The sequence below is a fragment of the Streptopelia decaocto genome (genome assembly GCF_964273445.1).
Source record: "Streptopelia decaocto genome assembly, chromosome: 9".
Taxonomy (NCBI): Eukaryota; Metazoa; Chordata; class Aves; order Columbiformes; family Columbidae; genus Streptopelia; species Streptopelia decaocto.
In genome coordinates this window covers 10,115,275-10,135,663 of record NC_138664.1, presented here as the reverse complement: position 1 = coordinate 10,135,663, position 20,389 = coordinate 10,115,275, and the positions used below count along the sequence as shown (strand labels likewise).

At 43.6% G+C, this 20,389-nt stretch overlaps 2 protein-coding genes across 3 annotated transcripts in view; both read right to left on the bottom strand.

Annotated features, from left to right (window-relative positions):
* Positions 1–1,700, bottom strand: part of LRRK1 (leucine rich repeat kinase 1) — a 79,206-nt gene extending 77,506 nt beyond the window's left edge. Inside the window, exon 1 of the mRNA XM_082060556.1 lies at positions 1,594–1,700. The gene's annotated coding sequence lies outside the window, so the exon portion shown is untranslated. The remainder of the gene's footprint in view (positions 1–1,593) is intronic.
* Positions 1,701–3,232: 1,532 nt separating this feature from the next.
* The window catches only part of ALDH1A3 (aldehyde dehydrogenase 1 family member A3), a 35,503-nt gene continuing 18,346 nt past the window's right edge, over positions 3,233–20,389 (bottom strand). For both annotated transcript variants that reach the window (XM_082060559.1, XM_082060560.1), the window contains 6 exons: positions 17,957–18,059; positions 17,102–17,286; positions 11,112–11,276; positions 8,716–8,873; positions 7,446–7,520; positions 3,233–5,814 (listed from right to left, as the gene is read on the bottom strand). In XM_082060559.1, coding sequence (XP_081916685.1) covers positions 5,742–5,814; positions 7,446–7,520; positions 8,716–8,873; positions 11,112–11,276; positions 17,102–17,286; positions 17,957–18,059 — 759 coding nt within the window. In that variant the 3' untranslated portion in view covers positions 3,233–5,741. The remainder of the gene's footprint in view (positions 5,815–7,445; positions 7,521–8,715; positions 8,874–11,111; positions 11,277–17,101; positions 17,287–17,956; positions 18,060–20,389) is intronic.

The following is a 20,389-nucleotide window of genomic DNA, read 5'->3' as shown; positions in this document are numbered from 1 at the left end:
GGTGTTGCGGAGGCTCTCACGCCTCCCAAAAATCAGACAGGTTGTGAACTCTGAACATGGAGTGGATGTGATGCTTCCAGCAGCTGCCTCCCCAGCACCCTCGCTATAAACGCACTGAGCAGCTACAGTAAGAATAAATACTTCCCCCTGCATAGACCAACAGATGAGCCCTTTTTAGCAGATGCCAGTTTCTGAGGCATTTCCTTGCTGTATGCCGGGGACACACCACCTGTGCTCACATCGACTGTGCAAGAAACACTGCACGGGGGTCAGTGTGGACCACAGAGGCTTGAAAACCAACTCATTCCTGATTTTCAGGTTTCTACTCAGCTTATTCCCCAGGCTGAAGCTTTCCTCATATATATTGAAAGGGAGAAAATTTTCAGGAAAAAAATAGTAGTGTGGTTTTGATAATCAATTCCCTTTAACTGCAAGTAGGATAGTAAATGTTGTAGCCATGTACATTACTGCCACACAGCACCCACATTAGCAGTATTTCCATACTTCAGGACTTTATGTATATAATAAAAACTGCCCCTACAGTGCTTCTACCTTAAGCAAGATACACTCAAATGTAACACATGCAAATATCACGCTTTAAGTTGATTTAGGGAGAGAGATCTGAAGAAACTCATTCAGAAGGAGGAGGCCAGGCAGAACACACCTGAATGCTGATTTACATCGTGTTTCACACATCCCCAGTTTCTGTCCCGAGACCTGCTGCTGACAACCCTCCCACAGCATCCCAGCACATCCGACCGTGGCTGTGCCATCCCGACCACATCCTCTCCGCTTCCCATCCGGACTCACCTCGTGCATCACACCTAAGTGCAGCAAGGCATCCACAAACAACACGGTTTGCCCCAGACCGCTTCTCGAGAAATCTGCCAAAACTTCAGTTCTTTGCTCAAACCACCTGCTGTTTCTGAGAAGCTCATCTGGGCCAGACTCTGTGATAGGTGTCACCATGGATCCAGAGCGGCCCACGACACCGTGAGGATGGAAAAACGCTGCGGGCTCACCCGCTTGACACGGCACAAGGGGGGTGAAGCCAAACCTGGACCCGACACGGGGACACACATCCTTTGTCCCTTGGCGAGCTCCACACAGACAGCGGCAAACCAGCCCCTTTCTCCCCACACCACAGCTGCTGGCTGAGAAGAAATAAGCCATCACACCCCGACTCGGGGTGTCTCATAAGCCTTTGTAGTCACTTTTCGGGTGTTGCCTGCTTGTCAGCTCAGCCAGGGGGCTGAGGCCGCGCTGGGCCCCCCCGGGGCCGGGGCGGGGAACCCGGAGGGAACCGCTGCCAGCCGAGCCCGAGGCCCCGCTTACATAAAACCGATTTTTCTTCAGGGCGAGCCTCAAGTGTTTTCCCTCCTCGCCGGAGCGGGGAAGGCAGCGCCCGCCGCCGCCCGCTGCCCCGCAAAGTTCCTTCCGAACTTTTTTTTTAAACAAAAAAGCTTTTCCCTCTCCTCTCTCCACATGAAAAGCCCCGACGTGCCCCAGCAGCCACCGCCCCGCCGCCTCCCCTCACGGCGGGGCAGGTGCCCGCGGGGCGGCCAGGCCGAAGCGGCAGCGAAGTCACGGTACCTCCGGCGTCCCGGGGCTGGCGGGGTCCCTGCATCCGCGCCGCCTCCTCCGCCTCCTCCGGCGCCGGCCGCCCGCCCGCCTCGCTCTGCGGCGCGGGAGGCGGAGGGAGGGCGGGAGGAAGGAAAAGGAGCGGGGCAGCCGCACGGCGCCTCCTCCGCCAGCCGGGCCGCGCAGGGCCCGCCCGGCTCCGCGTCCGGTGGGGACGGCTGAGGGTGAGCCCGGCCCCTCATCCCCAGGGCAGAGCCCTCCCGCCAGCGGGCCCTGGGCACAGAGCGCTGCTGAGGAGGGCACATGGCAGCCCCTCTCCTGGGATCCTTCCCCACCGGGACGCCCTCACCCATCAGCAACTGGTGTGTCTGCCTGCTCCTACATTGGCTTTAGTGCTTCGGGTTTTCTTGAGGAAAAAAAAGGCTGTGGGAGTTGCAGGGGCTGTAGTGGGTTTTCTAGTTGGCTTCACCCTCACAAGCACCTGCCATGCAGCTCCCCAGGTGAAGGCTCTGACCTACATGGCACTGTGACCCATCTCCCCTTCTCCACAGGGGCCTGACCTTACCTGTAACAGTTGTTTCCTGATTTCTTTCTTTGAAAGTTGCTTCTACCTCAGATCGTGGAGTGAGTTTGCCGCTCTTTGGAAAGGCAAAGCAAGGTTGCCCCCTTCCTTCTGCAGGTGTCAGCCATGCTGTGCTCTGGCTGGCGGATCACGCTGCCTGCAGCTTTTCCCCATCACAAACCAGTCACGTCCAGGTACCAGGAACCTCTAACAAGCCTAGTGCTGCTTTATTTTCCTCACCTATTTGCTCTACTAAAAGAACATAATTTCTACACACCTTTTGTTATTCACGATGATTTAATGAATTATATACACTTTTTTTTTTTTTTCTTTCCCAGCCCATACCAAGAAATGAAACTCCAAGGATTGCTTGACAAAGGAAGAAGGCAAATCCGTTCACCAAATGGCTGCTGCAGCCTGAGATCTGCCAAGGGGGTTTCTTTGGTGTGACGCTGGAGACATAGAAAGGATGGGTCTTCACTGGTGCTTTTACCTGTGTTCGAGTCCCCATTAATCTGCTTTTAGCTGCAGTCACAGTAGTGTTACCTGCTTTTGGCACCTTTTCCACCTGCTGTTTTTCACACCTCCCAGCTTGGCTCTTACCCAGACCTTTTTACAGTTTTTTTTTTTTTTAGCGCAATTGTTTGAAAACCCAATAAAATAACCTTTTCCTTTTGTTTTAGTAGAGACTTCCTCTAGCAAGAATTCAAGAATTTCGCCATGCATTCAAGCTATTTTTTTTTTTCTTCTTTTTCCCCCAAAAAAATCTCATCCCGCTCTTCCTGGCTTATGTCTCCATTGATTATGTCACTCACAGTAATTCCTTTCTATGTCCAGCCTTCCACCTTCTAAATTCTCAAACCTTGTAAGTGACACTGATAGCAAGTAGAAAATTCAAGGAGTTTGTCTTGGCCTGTGTAAGGAGGTGACAGGCAACAGAGTGGATGGATTTATCTTTAGGTACTAATCAGCGTAAATAAAAAAGTATCCAAGTTACTCCTCTGTTAAAATGAGTAAAGTCTATAGAAGTCTCCTGCTCCCCCACTTTCCTTTCTCAGCAATATCAATATGTGACATTTAGAAACCATGTCGCAAAGTTAAACATTTATTAGGAAAAAGAACTATTACAAAAAGATACCCATAGTCTAAATATATACATGAGGTTTAAACATAGTGTTTTCATGTACCTTTAGCTATAAAAATACATTAGATTAACTGTATCCTAATTTATAAATATAGTTCTTTATTTTTTAAAAAAGTAGTATAATATTTCATATGAAAGCCTTACTGTGCAACAAAAGAATATATACCCTCTACAGGGTTATTTTAAAGTTAGTGTCTAGTGTTATATAACTTAGAAAATTCAGTGTGTAGAGTCAAACCCTGATTTATACAATAAGAGATACATTGACCTTTTAAAAAACATGGTAAGGGAAAAAGAGTTGAAATATATATAATGCATATAAAGCCAGAATAGTAGGATTTGAAGAATTTCAGATTATTTCAGTTTCAACCACTGTTTATAAAAAATTCATACAGAGATACATCAGCTTTTTACTGTTTGCCTTTCTTCCCTACTGTCTGACTGCAGCCCTAGAAAACCGTCGAGTAGGCAAAAGTAAAACGTTTGAGAAGATGTTTGCACTCTAAGTGTTGTACAAAAATATAAACTTATTTACAATGTTCCCGTTTGGCCTTTCATGGGGAAAGGAGGACACTACCTTCACTGGCTGGGGAGGTTTACCTGTCTCACATGCCCATGGGAGGACAGTTACACGCGACTGTTGGAGGTATGTCATTTAAGAAGTTAAGCTGTGTTGAAGTGCAATTTCAACGTTGACTAATAAGGACATTTAGGCTCATGCAAACTTTTACCTTACTTACCACCACTCACCTTCTTTTCCCCTCAAAAAAAAAGGTGGAGTCATGCAACAGAACTTGTTACTGACAGGGTGTATCTCTGAGGAAAGGAAGGTACCAGTTAAATCCTTGCTGGCATCAGAGAATAGAGGTTGCATTTCTGCTTCAAGCACTGACACCCGGAAAACTCCAGACAGCAATCTTTACCAGTGCTCCATGGAAATGTCTTGTGATGCCAGAAGGGACCTCTAGCAATTTGCTGTCAGAGGAGAATCCCAGCAAGATCAGCTGAACTTCCTAACACAGGGACACCACTAACTCCCACACACTTACAGCTCCTGTGGACACAGAGCTTCCCATACATTTGCCAGCAGTTCTCCAGCACAGAATCAGGAGGAGGAGGAGGGAAAGTAGTGGACACAAGAACTGAAGACAGCATATGGCTTGTAATTAATCTCACAGTAATGTTTGGGCATGCAAAGTTACTGCAGGAGATACTAAGACACAAATTTGGTGTGACAGCTGTGGATGCAATTCAGGTAACACGAGGACAATTATTGTGAAGCTGCTGAGACATTTAAGTCGAGCTGTAGCTTATTCCATGGCAACTTGTTTGTACACCCACATCTGCAGCACTTGGTGTGTGCTTGGGAGCACCTGCCTTTTCATACTGTACTTCCAGAAGATTATTTGAAGCTACATGCATACGGGATGAAGAAGCAGTGAGAAGAGCTTGTAAGTTTTACTCTCATCATAACAGCTCTGGCTCAAAAAATGAAGACATATTCACACAGAGAAAGAGAGAGCGGGACAGCTGCTTGCAGCTCTTCTGCTTCCCCCTCCAGAACAGAAGGACCAGGGTGGGATGTTTTCTGTGGCCTATCTACCATACTACATGCTTAGCATTCAACTCTTGTGTCATCACAGTAAGCACAGTTTATGCAAAAGCCTCTTGCGAAAAGTGCTGTAGTGAAGTTTTGAGATACAATTGTGACTCATTCATAACCAGAAGGGTTAGCAAGTCAGTAAGTTGCACTTGCAGCACCTGTAATGTGTGCACACTAAAACATCAGGTTCAAAGGACACTTTAACATCCAGCTCTGTTGGGTGAAATACTGGCCCCAAAGGAGTCCTCTAGGAAACTTCCATAAATCTAATTCAGGGCTAGAATCTCACCAATACGGAGAACACGTCTGTCTTTAGAGAGACAAAGATAGCTCTTACAAAGAGAATTTCTTTACAGATTCTTCCATGAAAACTTGCCCTCCCTTCCCGAACGCCAGCTGCAGTCTCCACACAAACTCCAACTTCAGCCAAGTTGTATCAGCCCTTCCACTCAAGTCCATTTATGCCAAGTGAAACCCATCGGTCTCTGAAGAGGTGTTTAACAGTCCATGCTAATGGTACCAGAAGTCTCTCTAACTTGCCATCAATATCCACGTCCTTCAGGGGCACAGTTTGAAAGCAGATGTCCTGCAACCACTGTGACCAACCAGCATTTTAGTCACAGGTGGCAGACAGATGGACTTGTACAGTGCCAGTGTGTGCCACTCCAGGAGGGTCCGTTAAATCAGTTTTTGAAGAGCCAGTTGACAAAATGGAGTCCAGTAGATTCAGTGTTTCCATAGGAATGAAGTCAGGTGTTTCCATTTTCCTGCCTACCCCTCCCCTCCCCCTTGCTCTGAACACGTCCCCCATGTGTCACATTCAGAGTGTCAGCATTTTAGGCCTTCTGTTTTCATGAACTCTTCTGGGAAAGTTTAATGGTGACTGTTTTCACTTCAGTATATTCTGCCAAAGCATATTCACCACTGGAAAAGAAGAGAGAAGAGGGAAAGGGACAAACAGTTGTAGCATGTGAATGTGTACTTCCCTAAGATAAAGGATTTCTATACAATTGTATTTTAGCTGCTGTAGATGACATCAGGCCATTAAAAACAGACCTGAACTAGCTTACACCAGCTATCAATTTGGCCCACTACTTCAAATACTCACTAAGTACATGCACATAAGTACACGCAACTACATCCTGTTGTAAAAGAAACCTGGAATGGTTTTGGTCACAGTAACCCACAAGATGATGCCTTGTGACTCTCTACCTAGTGAAAACTGAGAACCCCTTGAAGAAACATCAACATTAATGAGTGTCTAAGCACTGATAACTCTGTTTAACTTATTTTTCACAGAAAGTAACCCTCTGTCTACAAGATATCATATCATCCAGAGGGCACAGTTGCTCCAGGAACACATAGTGATGACAACCCCACCGCTGCGTTATGTCTTGGTTGGTAGAAACTGGCTCCATTCCCATGCCTTGTCCAAGGGATAAACCCCTTTAATTAGCCAGGCAGTCAGGCAAAGTGAACCATAAGGTCCCAATACATGTGTCCCGTTTGAGGATTCATTCGTTTACTGTGCTTAGCAAGTGAGGTATCTGAATGTCTCAGAGCAGCAGATGCACCAGAATAGCTACTGGAAATGGTTCCTGGAAATAAATCTGTCTTTTGAAAGAAAAGGTGCATTAGATTCCTCTGAAAGGTCTTCTAAATGGTGTAGTTAAACAACAATACAAAAAAGGCTGAAGTCTCTCAGTTTTCTCTTTCTACAGCTTATTCGCTTGAAAAATCAGACTTTAGCAATAAAATCTTATTTTGCTACAGAAACAGAAAACATTTGGCTGGTACTCATTCTGACCCACATCTCACTTCATAGTCTCTAGTGGCTAAGACATTCATGCTTGAGCTGCAATTTATGCCATAATCAGAGCTGTGCTTAATCTGTCTTTTGAAAGAAAAGGTGCATTAGATTCCTCTGAAAGGTCTTCTAAATGATGTAGCAAAACCCCCCTCTCTCCTATACATGAAGAAAATTAAGGTTTAAGTCAATTTCTCAGCTCTACGTCTAAATTACAGAGTAATCTTGATATAAAAATTTCTGCATTAGTAACTAATGAGAGCTGGAATGTCTGGTAACCATGTGCAAAAGGTCAGGCTGGGGAAAAGGGACAGAGCGTCTTGCCATCACTTAGTAGGAAGCTTGGAACATGGGAGGTAGAATGATCTTGAAGACCATTCTTTGTTCTAGTTCCAACATTAGAAAGTCAGAGGTGGGAAGAGGTCCAACCAGCAGCAATGACAGAGCAGTTAAAGGAGGCCCAGATATCACCATAAAAAGGTGGAGGATGTTTGGAGTGGATAGCAGTGTCCTCAGTCAAGGTTCCATAATTCTCCCTTGATCTAAAAATCTACATTGGTGAGGAAAAATGCTTGCAAGTGGAATTGACTGGAGTTAAGAGCTTATAAAACAGATTAAGGCACTCCTGAAGACACTCGCTTACGTGCTCACATCTGACAGTTTGAAAGCAAATTCAACAATATTTTCACAGAGTCACAATTGTTGCATTCACCAACTACATATAAACAAGATATTGAGCAAAACTTACAGTTCTCTGCCATTGCCTGACATTTTAAAGCCACCAAAAGGAGCCTGTGCATAGAGGGCATTGTAACAGTTGATCCTACAATAAAAACATCAATCGTAAAAGGACAATTCAATACCAAGGAGAAGCAAGATGATGACAACAACAATACAAAAAAGGCTGAAGTCTCTCAGTTTTCTCTTTCTACAGCTTATTCACTTGAAAAATCAGATTTTAGCAATAAAATCTTATTTTGCTACAGAAACATAAAATGTTTGGCTGGTACTCATTCTGACCCACATCTCACTTCATAGTCTCTAGTGGCTAAGACATTCATGCTTGAGCTGCAATTTATGCCATAATCAGAGCTGTGCTTAAAATAAACAGTCCAGCCTATTCCCTAGCTTAACGAAGCACATTCCAAAGTGAACGCGTTTACTCAGCAGGCTGTCTAAGCATCCACATGCAGGCCTCACCATCCACTTCCATCTATAGAAAAAGGTTGGGCTGCATTAGACAATTGTGTCGCAGTAAATCGAAAGCGCTAGCCCCATTTCTGTGACTACTAGGTAGGAAAAGCTAATGCAGATAGTTCCTCAGCATCTCATTAAGACCAAATGACTGAAGAGAGCCTGGTACATGTTGGTGCTGAAGGACTGACCCTTCACATATGTACAGGACATGGATCCTTCAAAGCCCACATCCCATTTTTATCTAAAGATTACTCAGAGGCAGACTCTTCTGGCACCAGCTCTTGAAATCAGTCCTGTGTATGCATCCAAATCAGACACCAGATCAAATTCCTATCTTTAGTAGGAAAAAAAAAAAATCAGGATTCCATCTTTGAAATGTTTCTAGTATAAAACAAGGTATTAATATTGTGTAAGCAAAAATAGCTACTTGTCTTTCCAACAGTGGTGTGATGCCATCTACTGTCCATACTGATGCGTGCATCTAAGATTCCATCTGATGCTACCTAGAGATCATAAGAATGACTTTTTTCTACATACAGGATTTTGTCTGATGGAACTTGCTACAGCTACTACATTTTCAGAGTTTTTCAGACGAAGGACTACATCAATTGAATGAACAAGCAGCCCATTTCCCACCAGACTGTCTGGGTCTCACCACCTTATTTTGAAGAATGGATGTTGCTTCTGAAGAGAATATCAAGAACTAAGCAGACTACTAATACATCTTACCTCCAGCACTTACACATGATTCCAAATCATGCATCCCTCTCCCCTCCCAGGAAACAAAATCCCAGCCCATGCTCTGGTCCCACTCTGCTTACCAGACAGTTCCCGATTGCAAAGCAGAAGCCAGTGTTAATGCTCTGTCCAAATTCTTGGTGAACACTGCAGCTGTAAGTCCATACTCAGTACTGTTGGCTCTTTTTATGACCTCTTCTATACTCTTGAACTTCATAATTGGCTGAACTGGCCCAAAAATCTGCATGTATCAGTTAAACATTAGTACAAGAAAGCCTTTGCTAATCATGGTAATTTTGAAGTAATCAGAATCAGATGCTTTTTAGATACTTTATTTAAAATGTCACATCTTAACCTTCCAGATGTCACTGACAGAGTTAAACTGACTTCAAAGGAAGTACAGTAATGTGCTATAATATATGCTAAGATTCGACAGCTAACAGATCATCTGTACCAATCAAAATAAGCAGAGTTGGATCTGAACAAGTTTCAAATGATTCATCCTCATTCCATTTACAACTCTCCGTTTGGACTCAACAAGCATACTCAAGAAGTAATTAATATATTTCAAGCATTGCAAGTTTTCTTCCTTGGTTTTAACTTCAATTGCATCATTGCACGCAGTTTATTTATGTGCAGTACCTTTACCACATGTATGTTTGACCACAAACTTGGCTTCCCAGGTTGCCAGTATAAGGTAGCAGGCATACACAATATTATACACCCCAGTTTCTGGAAAGGGGTCTCTCATCAAGCACAGAATCAAAGGTGGGGGCCTTTTTCTGGCCTGCATGGTCTTACAGTACAATAACCCCCCCTTGAAGGTGAGATACAGTCTCACTTGTGCCACCCTGATGGCCAGATGAAGCAGTTTGCCTGGCCTTGAGGCTCATTAAAGTGTTTCTAAATTTCTTCATTTTGGAAGATCCAGGTATTTAACTGCAGCTTTGATCCCAGGCAAAGGATGAATGTGCATTTGCAACAAAACTGTAAATGAATGAAACAGGATAAGCTTCACGAATCATGACTTGGGATTTAGGAGTCAGTTCATTAAAAAAAGGCCTGTCATGGGATTTTCAGCTCTTATTCCCTCTATTTTTAGAGTGTAACTCATGCCCAGTCTGACTGATATCTTTCCCAGGTTCCTTAGAGATTCTGTGGCAGATCTGACACATCTCAATGTTTTGCCAGGAGTGAACAGTAAGAAGCCCCATAAAAAGCGTTAGATCAAACTGTAAGATACAAGTGCCAGTTAGACTTTGGCAACTACTTATTTTCCATTGGGGAACATGACAAAAAGTAGATTAACTTGTATTTCAAAGGAATATCACAGTATCTAATCACATGCAGCTTGTTCAATTTTTCTGCATATGAATAATGAAAGCCAGGGTGTTAGATCTGTGCTTTGCTGGCTCTGACCATGTTTTCATATAGGAAAAAAAACGGTCAGCCTCAGGAGATTTCACCATGAGAACAGAATTCAGGATTATTTCAGACGTTAAGGCTACTTGAAAAAAGTTCTTCAGCAGCAGCATAGCAGGGCTATTCCTTCCATCCTCACCAGCTTCATGTCCCAGAGCTCTTGTCCCATCTTTCTGCAATAAAGCAAATCCTTTTCACAAAGTAGTGGAGGAAGAACACACATTATCCTCTGCTCTGCCACTTAGAATCAGTGTGTGCCATAGCTGAGCAATTTCAAGTCCACTCAGTAGGAGGTGCATAAGAGCCAATGGCTCGTACAACCATCTGTCCGTGTACAGTGGGAGAGCTTAAATCTGTCTTCGGAAAACTTTCAAACTTCAGGGCAAAAAATACATAGAATTGCTCCAGCCTGCCACAGTTTCAGTTATTTTTATTATATTTATAATTATATTTGTAAGTATATGTATTTTAAATAAAGGATTCAGACAGAAACCCTTCCATCACCGCTATTTCTTATTCAGAACCAGCATTTAGAGCAGTTGTATCTAGGTATGGTGTGTGCTTGTATTTTGCATTATATCAAGTTCTCCTGAAGTGAGACCCAAAAGCTTTAGGGTAGTATTATCTATTATGTTTTTATCTGAGTTTGTTATTTTCTAGTGAGTACACTCACAGGGCTACTTCCCCTTCGGAAAAACAAACAAAATGGGGGAAAGCAGCAAAGCATTAGAAAGGGCTGGCAAACAGACACCTACTAATTGCACAAAAATTGTTGCTAAAACATTTTGGCAGTTTTTTTGCCTATTCTGCTCTCCTCCCTTTCCTCTTACAATTCCCCTCTGCCATGCACATACACTCGAAATTGAAGCTCACCTTGCAGACACTTCATTAGTAGGATGGATTTCAGCATTAGGCAGTTACTAGGACACTTAAGTAAGTGAAATAAGTGAAATTTCTTTTCCTCTCTCAGGTTTTCCTTCTAACCATGACAATACATATTTTCTTTCCCATTTAGAGCAGTAAATGCACATAAAGGTTCAGGTGACTTGTACTGTACCTCTTCCTTGGCTATACGCATGTTGTCAGTGACCTCTGAAAACACAGTGGGTTTTATAAACAGGCCTCTGTCTTCAATGGCAAGACCCCCACACTCCAGCTTAGCCCCTTCTTTCTTCCCACTTTCTATCAGCTCCAGGATTTTATCAAACTGGTTTTGGTCAATCTGTCAGACAGAAAAGGAAAAGAAACAGACAGCAGCAGCTTTATTATCACTGTTCCAGAGACTGGAGTCATGGTATGTGGCCCAGGGGTACATTTGCAGGGCACTGTCAAACCAGGTAATTTTACAATTTTACATCTCATTCTGTGATATGGCAGTCAGGCAATAAGTAGGGTGAAAGATGGGACATGGCCATAGCCCTAAGCCACAAAAACCAGAAGGTGGAGTTATGTGTGATAGTTTAATCTGATCTAATAGTTTGCTGCCACATGGAGGGGGTGTCCCCACTTCCCCATCCTTTGCGTCCTGGATATGCACCCCCATCACTCACTTCACTCCAGCTCTGGGACTTATTGACCCTCTCCATGCACTCATTTAGCTGAGAAGGGGCATTTTTGCTGGGCTCAGCAAGGGATCTAACCAGCAACAGAATCAGTGCAAGGGAGGGAGAATCAGGGTTTATGAAGTATTAAGTCAACTTTGCCGTAATGTGCAGCTTCAGGCACAGTGATCTGTCCCCAGCTGGAAGAACAGAGCGAGCTCTGTCTCCATCTCCTTCCACAGATGTACAAACACTTTATGAACAGCCTCAAAGATAAGCCCTATTAGTGGCGTGATTTCAGAACAACTACTGCACTGACGCCATACTTTTAAAATCAGAATCACCTGTATGGATCTTTGAGACTAGTACCATCCCAGTGTTTTTTGGTTCTCTGGACAGGGAGCCATATCTTCCCTTATAACTACCAACCTTGTCTAACTCCTCCCCACACATGCCATATATGTGATAGCGAGTATTATTGTGTTACTAGCCCTTAAATTAGGGGTTTCAGTAGAGGTGGGGAAATGCCCGTTCAGACACAGGTCACTGAAGTCGCACAACCCTGCAGCCTCGCCCCAGGACTTAGAGGAGATACCACATACTCCAGAAGCACAGTGGGTCATGTGCTGGGAAGAGGTGGAGCAGTGCATAGCACTTCTGGTCAGTACTGGTCCTTCTCTTGTGCTCCACATACAGCCAGGTACTGCAGGTACTGTCAGGTTTCACACAGTCAGATATGGCTTTTTGCATGATGAAAGCAATGAAACGCCTCATCACATCACACTGCAGATGGTAAAAGACTTATGGAGATATTTTTAAAAAAAGGTAAGACTAACAAAACCCTTGACAAATTAATTGAGGTGATTAAATACAAGACTCCACCCACTGGTTCAAGGTGCCCTGGCAGCCTGGGAGGTTATTCTGAGAGCCAGGTATCTCCAGGTGCTTGTGCTGTTCAATACCCTTCCCAAGGCATCTGGTTTTATTTCAGCAGGGCCAGTTGCCAGTTGGGACTGTTTACATGGAGTGTTCCACACTCAACTCCTCCAGATTACAGACTATATCCTGTCCCTAGTTAATCCTGGCCACACACAATCCAAGTTTTCATGCTTTTAGACAAATATCAAAGCTTCAGGAAGGTGTCCTTGGAGTACTTCTGGTACACAGAGAACAGCACATCTCCTGCCACACAGATGTGCGTCTCATACACACTGTGGACAGCTTGTGCTAAGTGCTCATGTTCTCTCATCTGTTAAGATGCTACCCAAGAAAACACTTGATACAAGCTACTGCATGAGGAAATGTGCACCCTCATGTAGGACACAGTGTCACATAGTAAGTTTGGCAGGTGTCATACATATTGTCTATTTGTCTTGTTGCTTAGTTGCCCAATGTAAATAATTTGAAAATATCTGCAAGTGCTTTCCATCCTGGCATGTCTGTGATCCAGACCAATCCAGTTCATCCACTTCACATCACAGAAAACAAAACAAGGATATTTATACAGCTGTAACTTGTTGCAGGGCAAACTATAGTTAGATGAAAAGACACTGGGGAAAGAAAACATTTGTAAAAATGACATGCAAGGGTGGAACTGTTTGTCATTGTAACATTGCAAGTTTTGTTTAAATTCTGTCTCCTACTCCAATATTATTTATGGTTTGAGCATTGATTTCTATTAAAAACACATGGTCTGGTAAAGCAAATTCTACTGTTTGTCCACCTAACTCAAAAGAGAAGAAGGCTTCTAAGGATCACTGCAATGCTGAAAATCTGAGACCCCCAAATCTCCATATCTTGCCTCATTTAAGTCAAGACTGCAAGGAGCAGCTTTTCCTTTTCCAAACCTAGCATTTGTAATCCTGTGGAATGACCCCTCAACTGTGTCAAACACACTGTTGAGACACATACTCTTCCTACTTACATATTGTACTTTCACATTTTAATCCTAAAGTACACAAACATCTACAGTCCAAGGAAAATATTCACCGTCCTAAAAATCAAAAAGTAGGTTTGTGGCTGAATAACTTCTGGCTAGCAAGTGTCACGACATAGCCTTATTGCTTATTTTCTTCCTGTAAGTCAGGCCTTATAGTCCCCAAATCCAGGTATCTAGGGTTCTACAGTGACAAAACTAGTCTAGTCTTGTTCTAAACTAATCTTTGTCCTAGTACACAAGGATCTTAGTCTCACTTAATGCAGTCTGTTCTTCACAGTTGTATAATGCACTGGTTAACCAGTTTGCCATCTGTGCAGATTTACTTTATTACTTCTTATGATACAGCTCACAGAAATCCAAAGTTTAAAAAATATGCCCTTGGTGTGCATTGCAGTTTGGCACTCTACTTCAAGAGTTCTGATCACCCCTCAGGTTTCTTGTGGTGTCCTTTGAATTCCAGCCAGTCAACACATTCAGACACATGTGATTTTTGGAGAAGTCTCATCAGAAGCATGCCTCATTTCTGTTTGAATTTAATACTGTTTAAATTTGACCTAATTTTGATCAAAGCAGTGCAGTTTATATCAGCATAACCCAATAGTGCAGCTGACAGTCTTTTTCCCCACACTCACGCCATGAGCATCCATGCCAGTGCACAGTCCACATCAGGGGATTGACCTGAGTAAAACCTTTCTTCCTCACTTCCAAAAAGCCTGGATTAGACCTAAGTAAGCCAGTTCCCCAGTCTAATTCATCTGTGCCATGCAACATAGGAATAAGCAGCTGCAGACAGAACCACTGTTCCAGTACTAGCTTACATCAATTAGTTCACGTCAAGTTCTCGTGGAAGAGTTTTGTCTGTCACCCCATGCTGTCCTGCTCCAGGCTGTCTCTGCAGCTACTCAGAGCACTGTGCTCAGCCATGGTGCAGCTTGTTTCCATGGAGTGCTAGCTCTGTATCAGGACTGCAGAAACTCTCCTCTTTTACACTTTCTGAACTCTCTATAAGTTGCAGGTCTTGTTGTCTGGCTACAAGCACTTGGAGCTGATGTAGGACCAAAAAGATCATGGGCTCCAATTCCTTCCACTGTTGGTTTCTAAGTCAGTGATCATCCCAGGACAGGGTCCATGCAGCAGCATGTGGCCATTTTTGTAACACTGTTGTGTATGTTCACCATGACCCACATAGAAGGAGAATGAAAGCAATGACCTGGATCTGAAGCAACTGAGGCCTGACAGAGATGAAGGATAAGAGGAAGAAAGATTACTTTTCAGGTTACTTCAGGAAAGAGGAAAAATTTGATCTGGAAGCTTTACATTTGAACACTGACTTGCAGGCAGGTGTTAATTTTTGCTACATTTGTAGGCATTTTAAGCCCTTGTGACACTGCATCATTTCTTCTTCTGCTTGAATTTCTGTGTGTTGTCTTACAGCACAGGCTCCAGAGAGCAAGCAACCATAGCTGCAGAGGAAGTTATTGTTCCTTTGCACTTGCAGCCACATGAAAGCTTTGGGATTAACAGTTTCCTTTCACTCTCTCAACACTTTCCCATCTTGGGCTTGACAGTTGCATGCAGAGAAGTTCAGGGGTGTGTGTGTCTGTGCTCTCTCTCCTAGCTACAAGTTTAACAGCTAAGCCAGAACAAGCAAAGAGGATCGATGGGCCATATTTAAAATCTGACCAGATGCTGCTGTTCCTTACTGTTACCCTTAATTATAGCTCTGTATGCAAAGAGTCTCCATTAAGCTACAACTGTGACGCCAGAGCACTGGGAATTGTTCTGACAGCCTGGCAAGAGCTGGGAGCTGGGATGAACTGAAACAAGCAGCCTAGTCCTACATATTCTGCTCACTGCAGGGTGTTTCACCCTTTAAAACCTCATGACTACACCTGTGATTTCAGGGGCTGTTCTCATGAAACCAATGTTTCTTTGTCAGAGCAGCCAGGCAAAAATGGTCCTGGTGGGACTAACTATAAATGCAACTCACTTACTGCTACTGCTGGTTAAAATTTAGGATCATGTGATATTAAAACAAACATACCCAAAAAGCTGACAGCCCTTTACAGAAGGTAAGAGCAGACCCTGAAACAATTTGAGGGTCAGCTCATCTCTGCTGAAGCAAGTTCCAGCATGGGATTATTTTCCAAAGATTGCTGAGCAGTCTGAAATCGCTTTCTAGGCAAGTTACAGGGATAGATGCAGCTCCAGTATGAACAAGTGATGTACATCTGGAATATTGTGTCCAGTTCTAGGCCCCTCAGTTCAAGAAGGACAGGGAACTGCTGGAGAGGGTCCAGCATAGGGCAACGAAGATGATTAAGGGAGTGGAGCACCTCCCTTATGAAGAAAGGCTGAGGGAGCTGGGTCTCTTTAGTTTGGAGGAGAGGAGACTGAGGGGTGACCTTATTAATGTTTATAAATATATAAAGGGTGAGTGCCACGAGGATGGAGCCAGGCTCTTCTCGGTGGCAAACAATGATAGGACAAGGGGCAATGGGATCAAGCTGGAACACAAGAGGTTCCACTTAAATTTGAGAAAAAACTTCTTCTCAGTAAGGGTGACAGAGCACTGGAACAGGCTGCCCAGGGAGGTTGTGGAGTCTCCTTCTCTGCAGACATTCAAAACCCGCCTGGACATGTTCCTGTGCGACCTCACGTGGGCGTTCCTGCTCCAGCAGGAGGATTGGACTAGATGATCTTTTGAGGTCCCTTCCAATCCCAAACATACTGTGATACTGTGATCATCTTATTCCCCATGCATGAGGACATGCAATGAGGTTTTGCCATATATGAATCATATGTAAATGGGCCTAGATCTAGACAAGGAGAGACAGATGTCACCAGTCATTCCTTCTCTGAGGGATCCTATATAACATCAAGGAAAAAAAAAAACTCACAGTGCAGTACTGAGAACAGGAGGCCTAGGCTACAGATTTCTGGGATTTCCCCTTTATTTTTGGTAGCAAACAGTAGCCCTATTAGAAAATATGACCCAAGGATCATTTTCCTCCAGAGCTCTCCACCACAGCTCAGACGGCTTCAGAAGGAAAAAATAAGAGGAAAGCTCTGGAAGCATTGACAAGGCTGATCGTGAAAGCAGCTTGGCCTGGTTCTTCCTTCTAATTCAGCTGAAACCTCTCCAAAGGATCAAGAAGGGGACAGAGGAGCAGAGGGAAAGTGGGGACTCAGGAGTCCCTGGGCTCTAACTACTTATCACCAACACAGCCAAGTATCTGAATGGCTGTTGCTGCAGCTGCACTCCTCTGTGCGTTGCTATTGCTCCCTTCGATGTGCTTTGTATTACTGTACCAGGGAGACAGCCCCTTCCATAAAGCTGGATAAGAAGTGAATTAAATACATTTGTGTTTAAAAAAATTACAACATAACATTTCAACAGTTGTGATTAATTGGTATTTGAAATAGAGAGAAAAATAAAGCCATAGTACATTACTCACCCCTCGGCGCTTCTACTGGGACCATATTAGCAAGGATAATATTTACACAAGGACAATTAAACAAAAGCACAGTGAAAAACCAAACAACTGTTCTCAAGCACACAGTTACCTGGGGCCCTTGTTCAGTTCTGGCATCAAAAGGATCTCCAACGAGTCGCTTCTTGGCAAACTCCACGCTGCGTTTGACAAACTCTGGATATATCTGCTCCTCCACAAACACTCGCGAGGCAGCCGTGCAGCACTGCCCTTGGTTGAAGAACACGCCTTGATGGGCACATTCCACTGCCAAATCCACTGCAACGCGGCCCAGGAGGGAAAAGCGTTACCACATGCACAGTTTCAGCCTTACAGTGTTTCCAGACTTGTTTTTTCCTTTCTCTTTTGAAAGCCTTCTTAAAAAATATGCTGACAAGGGTCCACACCCATTGCAGGCACTCAACAAGGCCTCATACTGCACCCAAACCAGATCTCTTATTCTTTCCACCACCCTTCCTGCCTTTTGTCTCAAGGTCTAGTTTGCTGTAGCCCCCGATACTTTCTTCTACAAAGACTCACTGAGGGCAGTGACCAGTTTTTCTCGCAGTGGGAATTTAGACATGGATTCCTAGATACTGTATGTTGGTTCCTGAAAACTAGTTTCAGCAGTGATTGTTTCAAAAGCAACAATGCCCTTCTGTGGGACAGCTGGGTCAGAGCAGGTCCTTGCAATGCTCACTGTTAGCAGATGGCACAAATTCCTCCAGCCTTCAACCTCCACCATGCTGTGCAGAAGAGTGGAAAGAATTTTCCCCAAGCCACATAAGATTATCCAGCCACTTTGGGTGGTCACAGGTTATACATATCTCCTAGTTCTACTCACTAATGCAACAAAATCACAACAGGACATGCAAAATGAGTCCAGTAGAGACACACAGGAGCACCACATGGCGTTTTACAGCAAATAAACACAGCAGCCAATACTTACAGTCTGCATCCGCACACACAATGCAGGGGTTTTTCCCTCCAAGCTCTAGTGTCACCCTTTTGAGGTTGCTTTTCGAAGCAGCTTCCTTGATCAGTTTTCCAACCTGTAGCATTGAGACACAAAGAGGACACGGGCTCTTTCCCTTCAAAGTCTTAACTCAGCATGTCAAGTGTGATGCTGAGAAGGATAGAAGAGCCTGCTGGGTGGCTGCAGCAGGTGGAAGTCAGGAATAGCATTCTGAAATTGTTTCCGTTTCCTACTGCTGTGATGTGTTGGGGCAAAACCAGCCCCAGAATTAATGTTTGGTTTAGGCAGATCTGAAAAGATGGACTGTGTGAGAGAGCTACAGGAACTGCATCCTGATGTTATCTGTCACTCAGAGCTGGCTAGTGAGCAACACCAGCAATCAACAAGGGCTCCTAGATTTATGAGCTTTGCTTTAAAAAATTTGGAACTCAACTTCTTAGAGTAGACCTTGCCAAGACAATGATAAGAACTCCCTGTTCCTATCTGTTACCACTCACATACCAGAAAGCCATGCAGAGATTTTGACATTTAGGAAAAAACTACTTCTTTCTGATAGTTTAGGCTGAGCTGCTACACACACAAGAGTAGCTGAGACATGTTCCTTCCAAGGCAAAACCTGAGGATGGCAACAGAAAAACTGTCTAGATCTGCTATGGCACTTTCTGCCCAGGAACCTGCTCTGACCATCTGGTGGAATTTATCTGGCCACCATCTTCTGAACAGAAGGATTTACTCTGCTTCCAGAATTTGATCAAATAATGTCAATCTAAGGTTTTTCCCCCCACAGAAAAATTGTTTCATATCAACCATTTTCCCCAAATTTTGACTGACTGTGCTATCTTCTTTTTATACCAGTAACACCAAACTAGCCATTTCTCTTTCCATTTAACAAATTGAATTCCTTACAGGAAGAGCATAGATCAAGCATCAAAATAATTTAGTAATGATAGAAACAGAGTTAAAACTATTTGGAAGCTTCAATTGTTAAGGCAGGTTATTTTTCTAAGTGTGACCTTATATTTGAATTTCCTCATTTTGTAACTGGTTTTCTTGTATTCTACCTTTGCACACGGCAATCTTAACTTCATTTCTGTCTAAAAATACTGTTGCCTTGGAGTGGAGCTGTGAGCAAGGAAAGCATGGGGAAGCTGGCTGGCAGTTACAGGTCTGCATTTCTCACCGGTTGCCTTTGTAACTCAAGCAAGACTCCTGAACCTAGCAGTACAGATCATCTCTAGTCACTAGACACAGCAGAAATAAGTGATGAATTATGCTGCAAGATACATGTAGCTTTGCAAAAGGCATTACTACAAGTTAGCTGGACAAAGAAGAGTAAGTTAATAAACGAAGAGAAAGAAAGAAATCTAGATGGGAGAATTCTCGTGGAGCCTAAGCTCAGTATTTTCAGGCTGGCACTGAGCCCAAGCTGGAGTTTAAAAACTAAGTCAAAATGTATTTTGAATTAGCTTTACTTCCTGGCTCAGAAACAGTAGCATTATGCTGTAAATACTGTGAAGATGCAACTGAACTCACAGATGGGTGGAGGGGGAAGAAAACACTTCTAAATTACACATGCATTAGCAAAGAATCTGTCTCCCTCAGTGTCTCCTGCACACCCATGGATTAAGAAGACAAGCAGTTTCTATAAGAGTTTTTTGCCTACAGGCTCCAGCAGCTGAGATTTTCCTTCTGCCCCTAATCCACTGGATACTCCTTTTTCATTAAAAGCCCAAAGAGACCCATGTGGGCTGGATGAGTCTATAAACTCTATTGTTTCCACAGAGCCAGCATCTAATCTGGGCTAAAAGTTTCTGATCTAGAATTTGGAGAGAAGCATGTATCTGGGTAAACTCCTAGATTAGACCAACTATCAAGAGAGTAAAAGTTCATTGTGAACTTTTACTTTATTGCGTTTGTGTTTGTTTCAGTGATCCTCATACAGAAACAGAGGCTTAACACACCTTCTCCTATGGGATAAGTGGAGCAGTCAGTATGTACACAAAGCCACTAGATGGTACTGTTGTTAAATGCAGCAGCTTTTGAGTGTTTGCGTTACCTTTACCGACCAAAAATACCATTCAAGGTAATTCATCATCATCATACAATTAGATTACACTCTGCAATTATGAGGATAGATGTAAGAATGGATTAAATCCACAAATGCACAACAAGAACAATGTTACTCAAAGAAGTGAAAGAGAAGAGACTATATTTGCCTCATCTGCACCCATTGGTGTCAGCATTTCCATTCTTTGGACACTGCCCCTCTTTATATATATTTCAAGAAAAATCTACAGCAGTGAGTGGAAAGTAATTCACATTTCTAAGCAAGCTTTTGTCTGAGAATTTACAGCAGTGGTTACTGGAGATAAACGCATTTGCATGCCACAGCCTTGCTTAATTCTG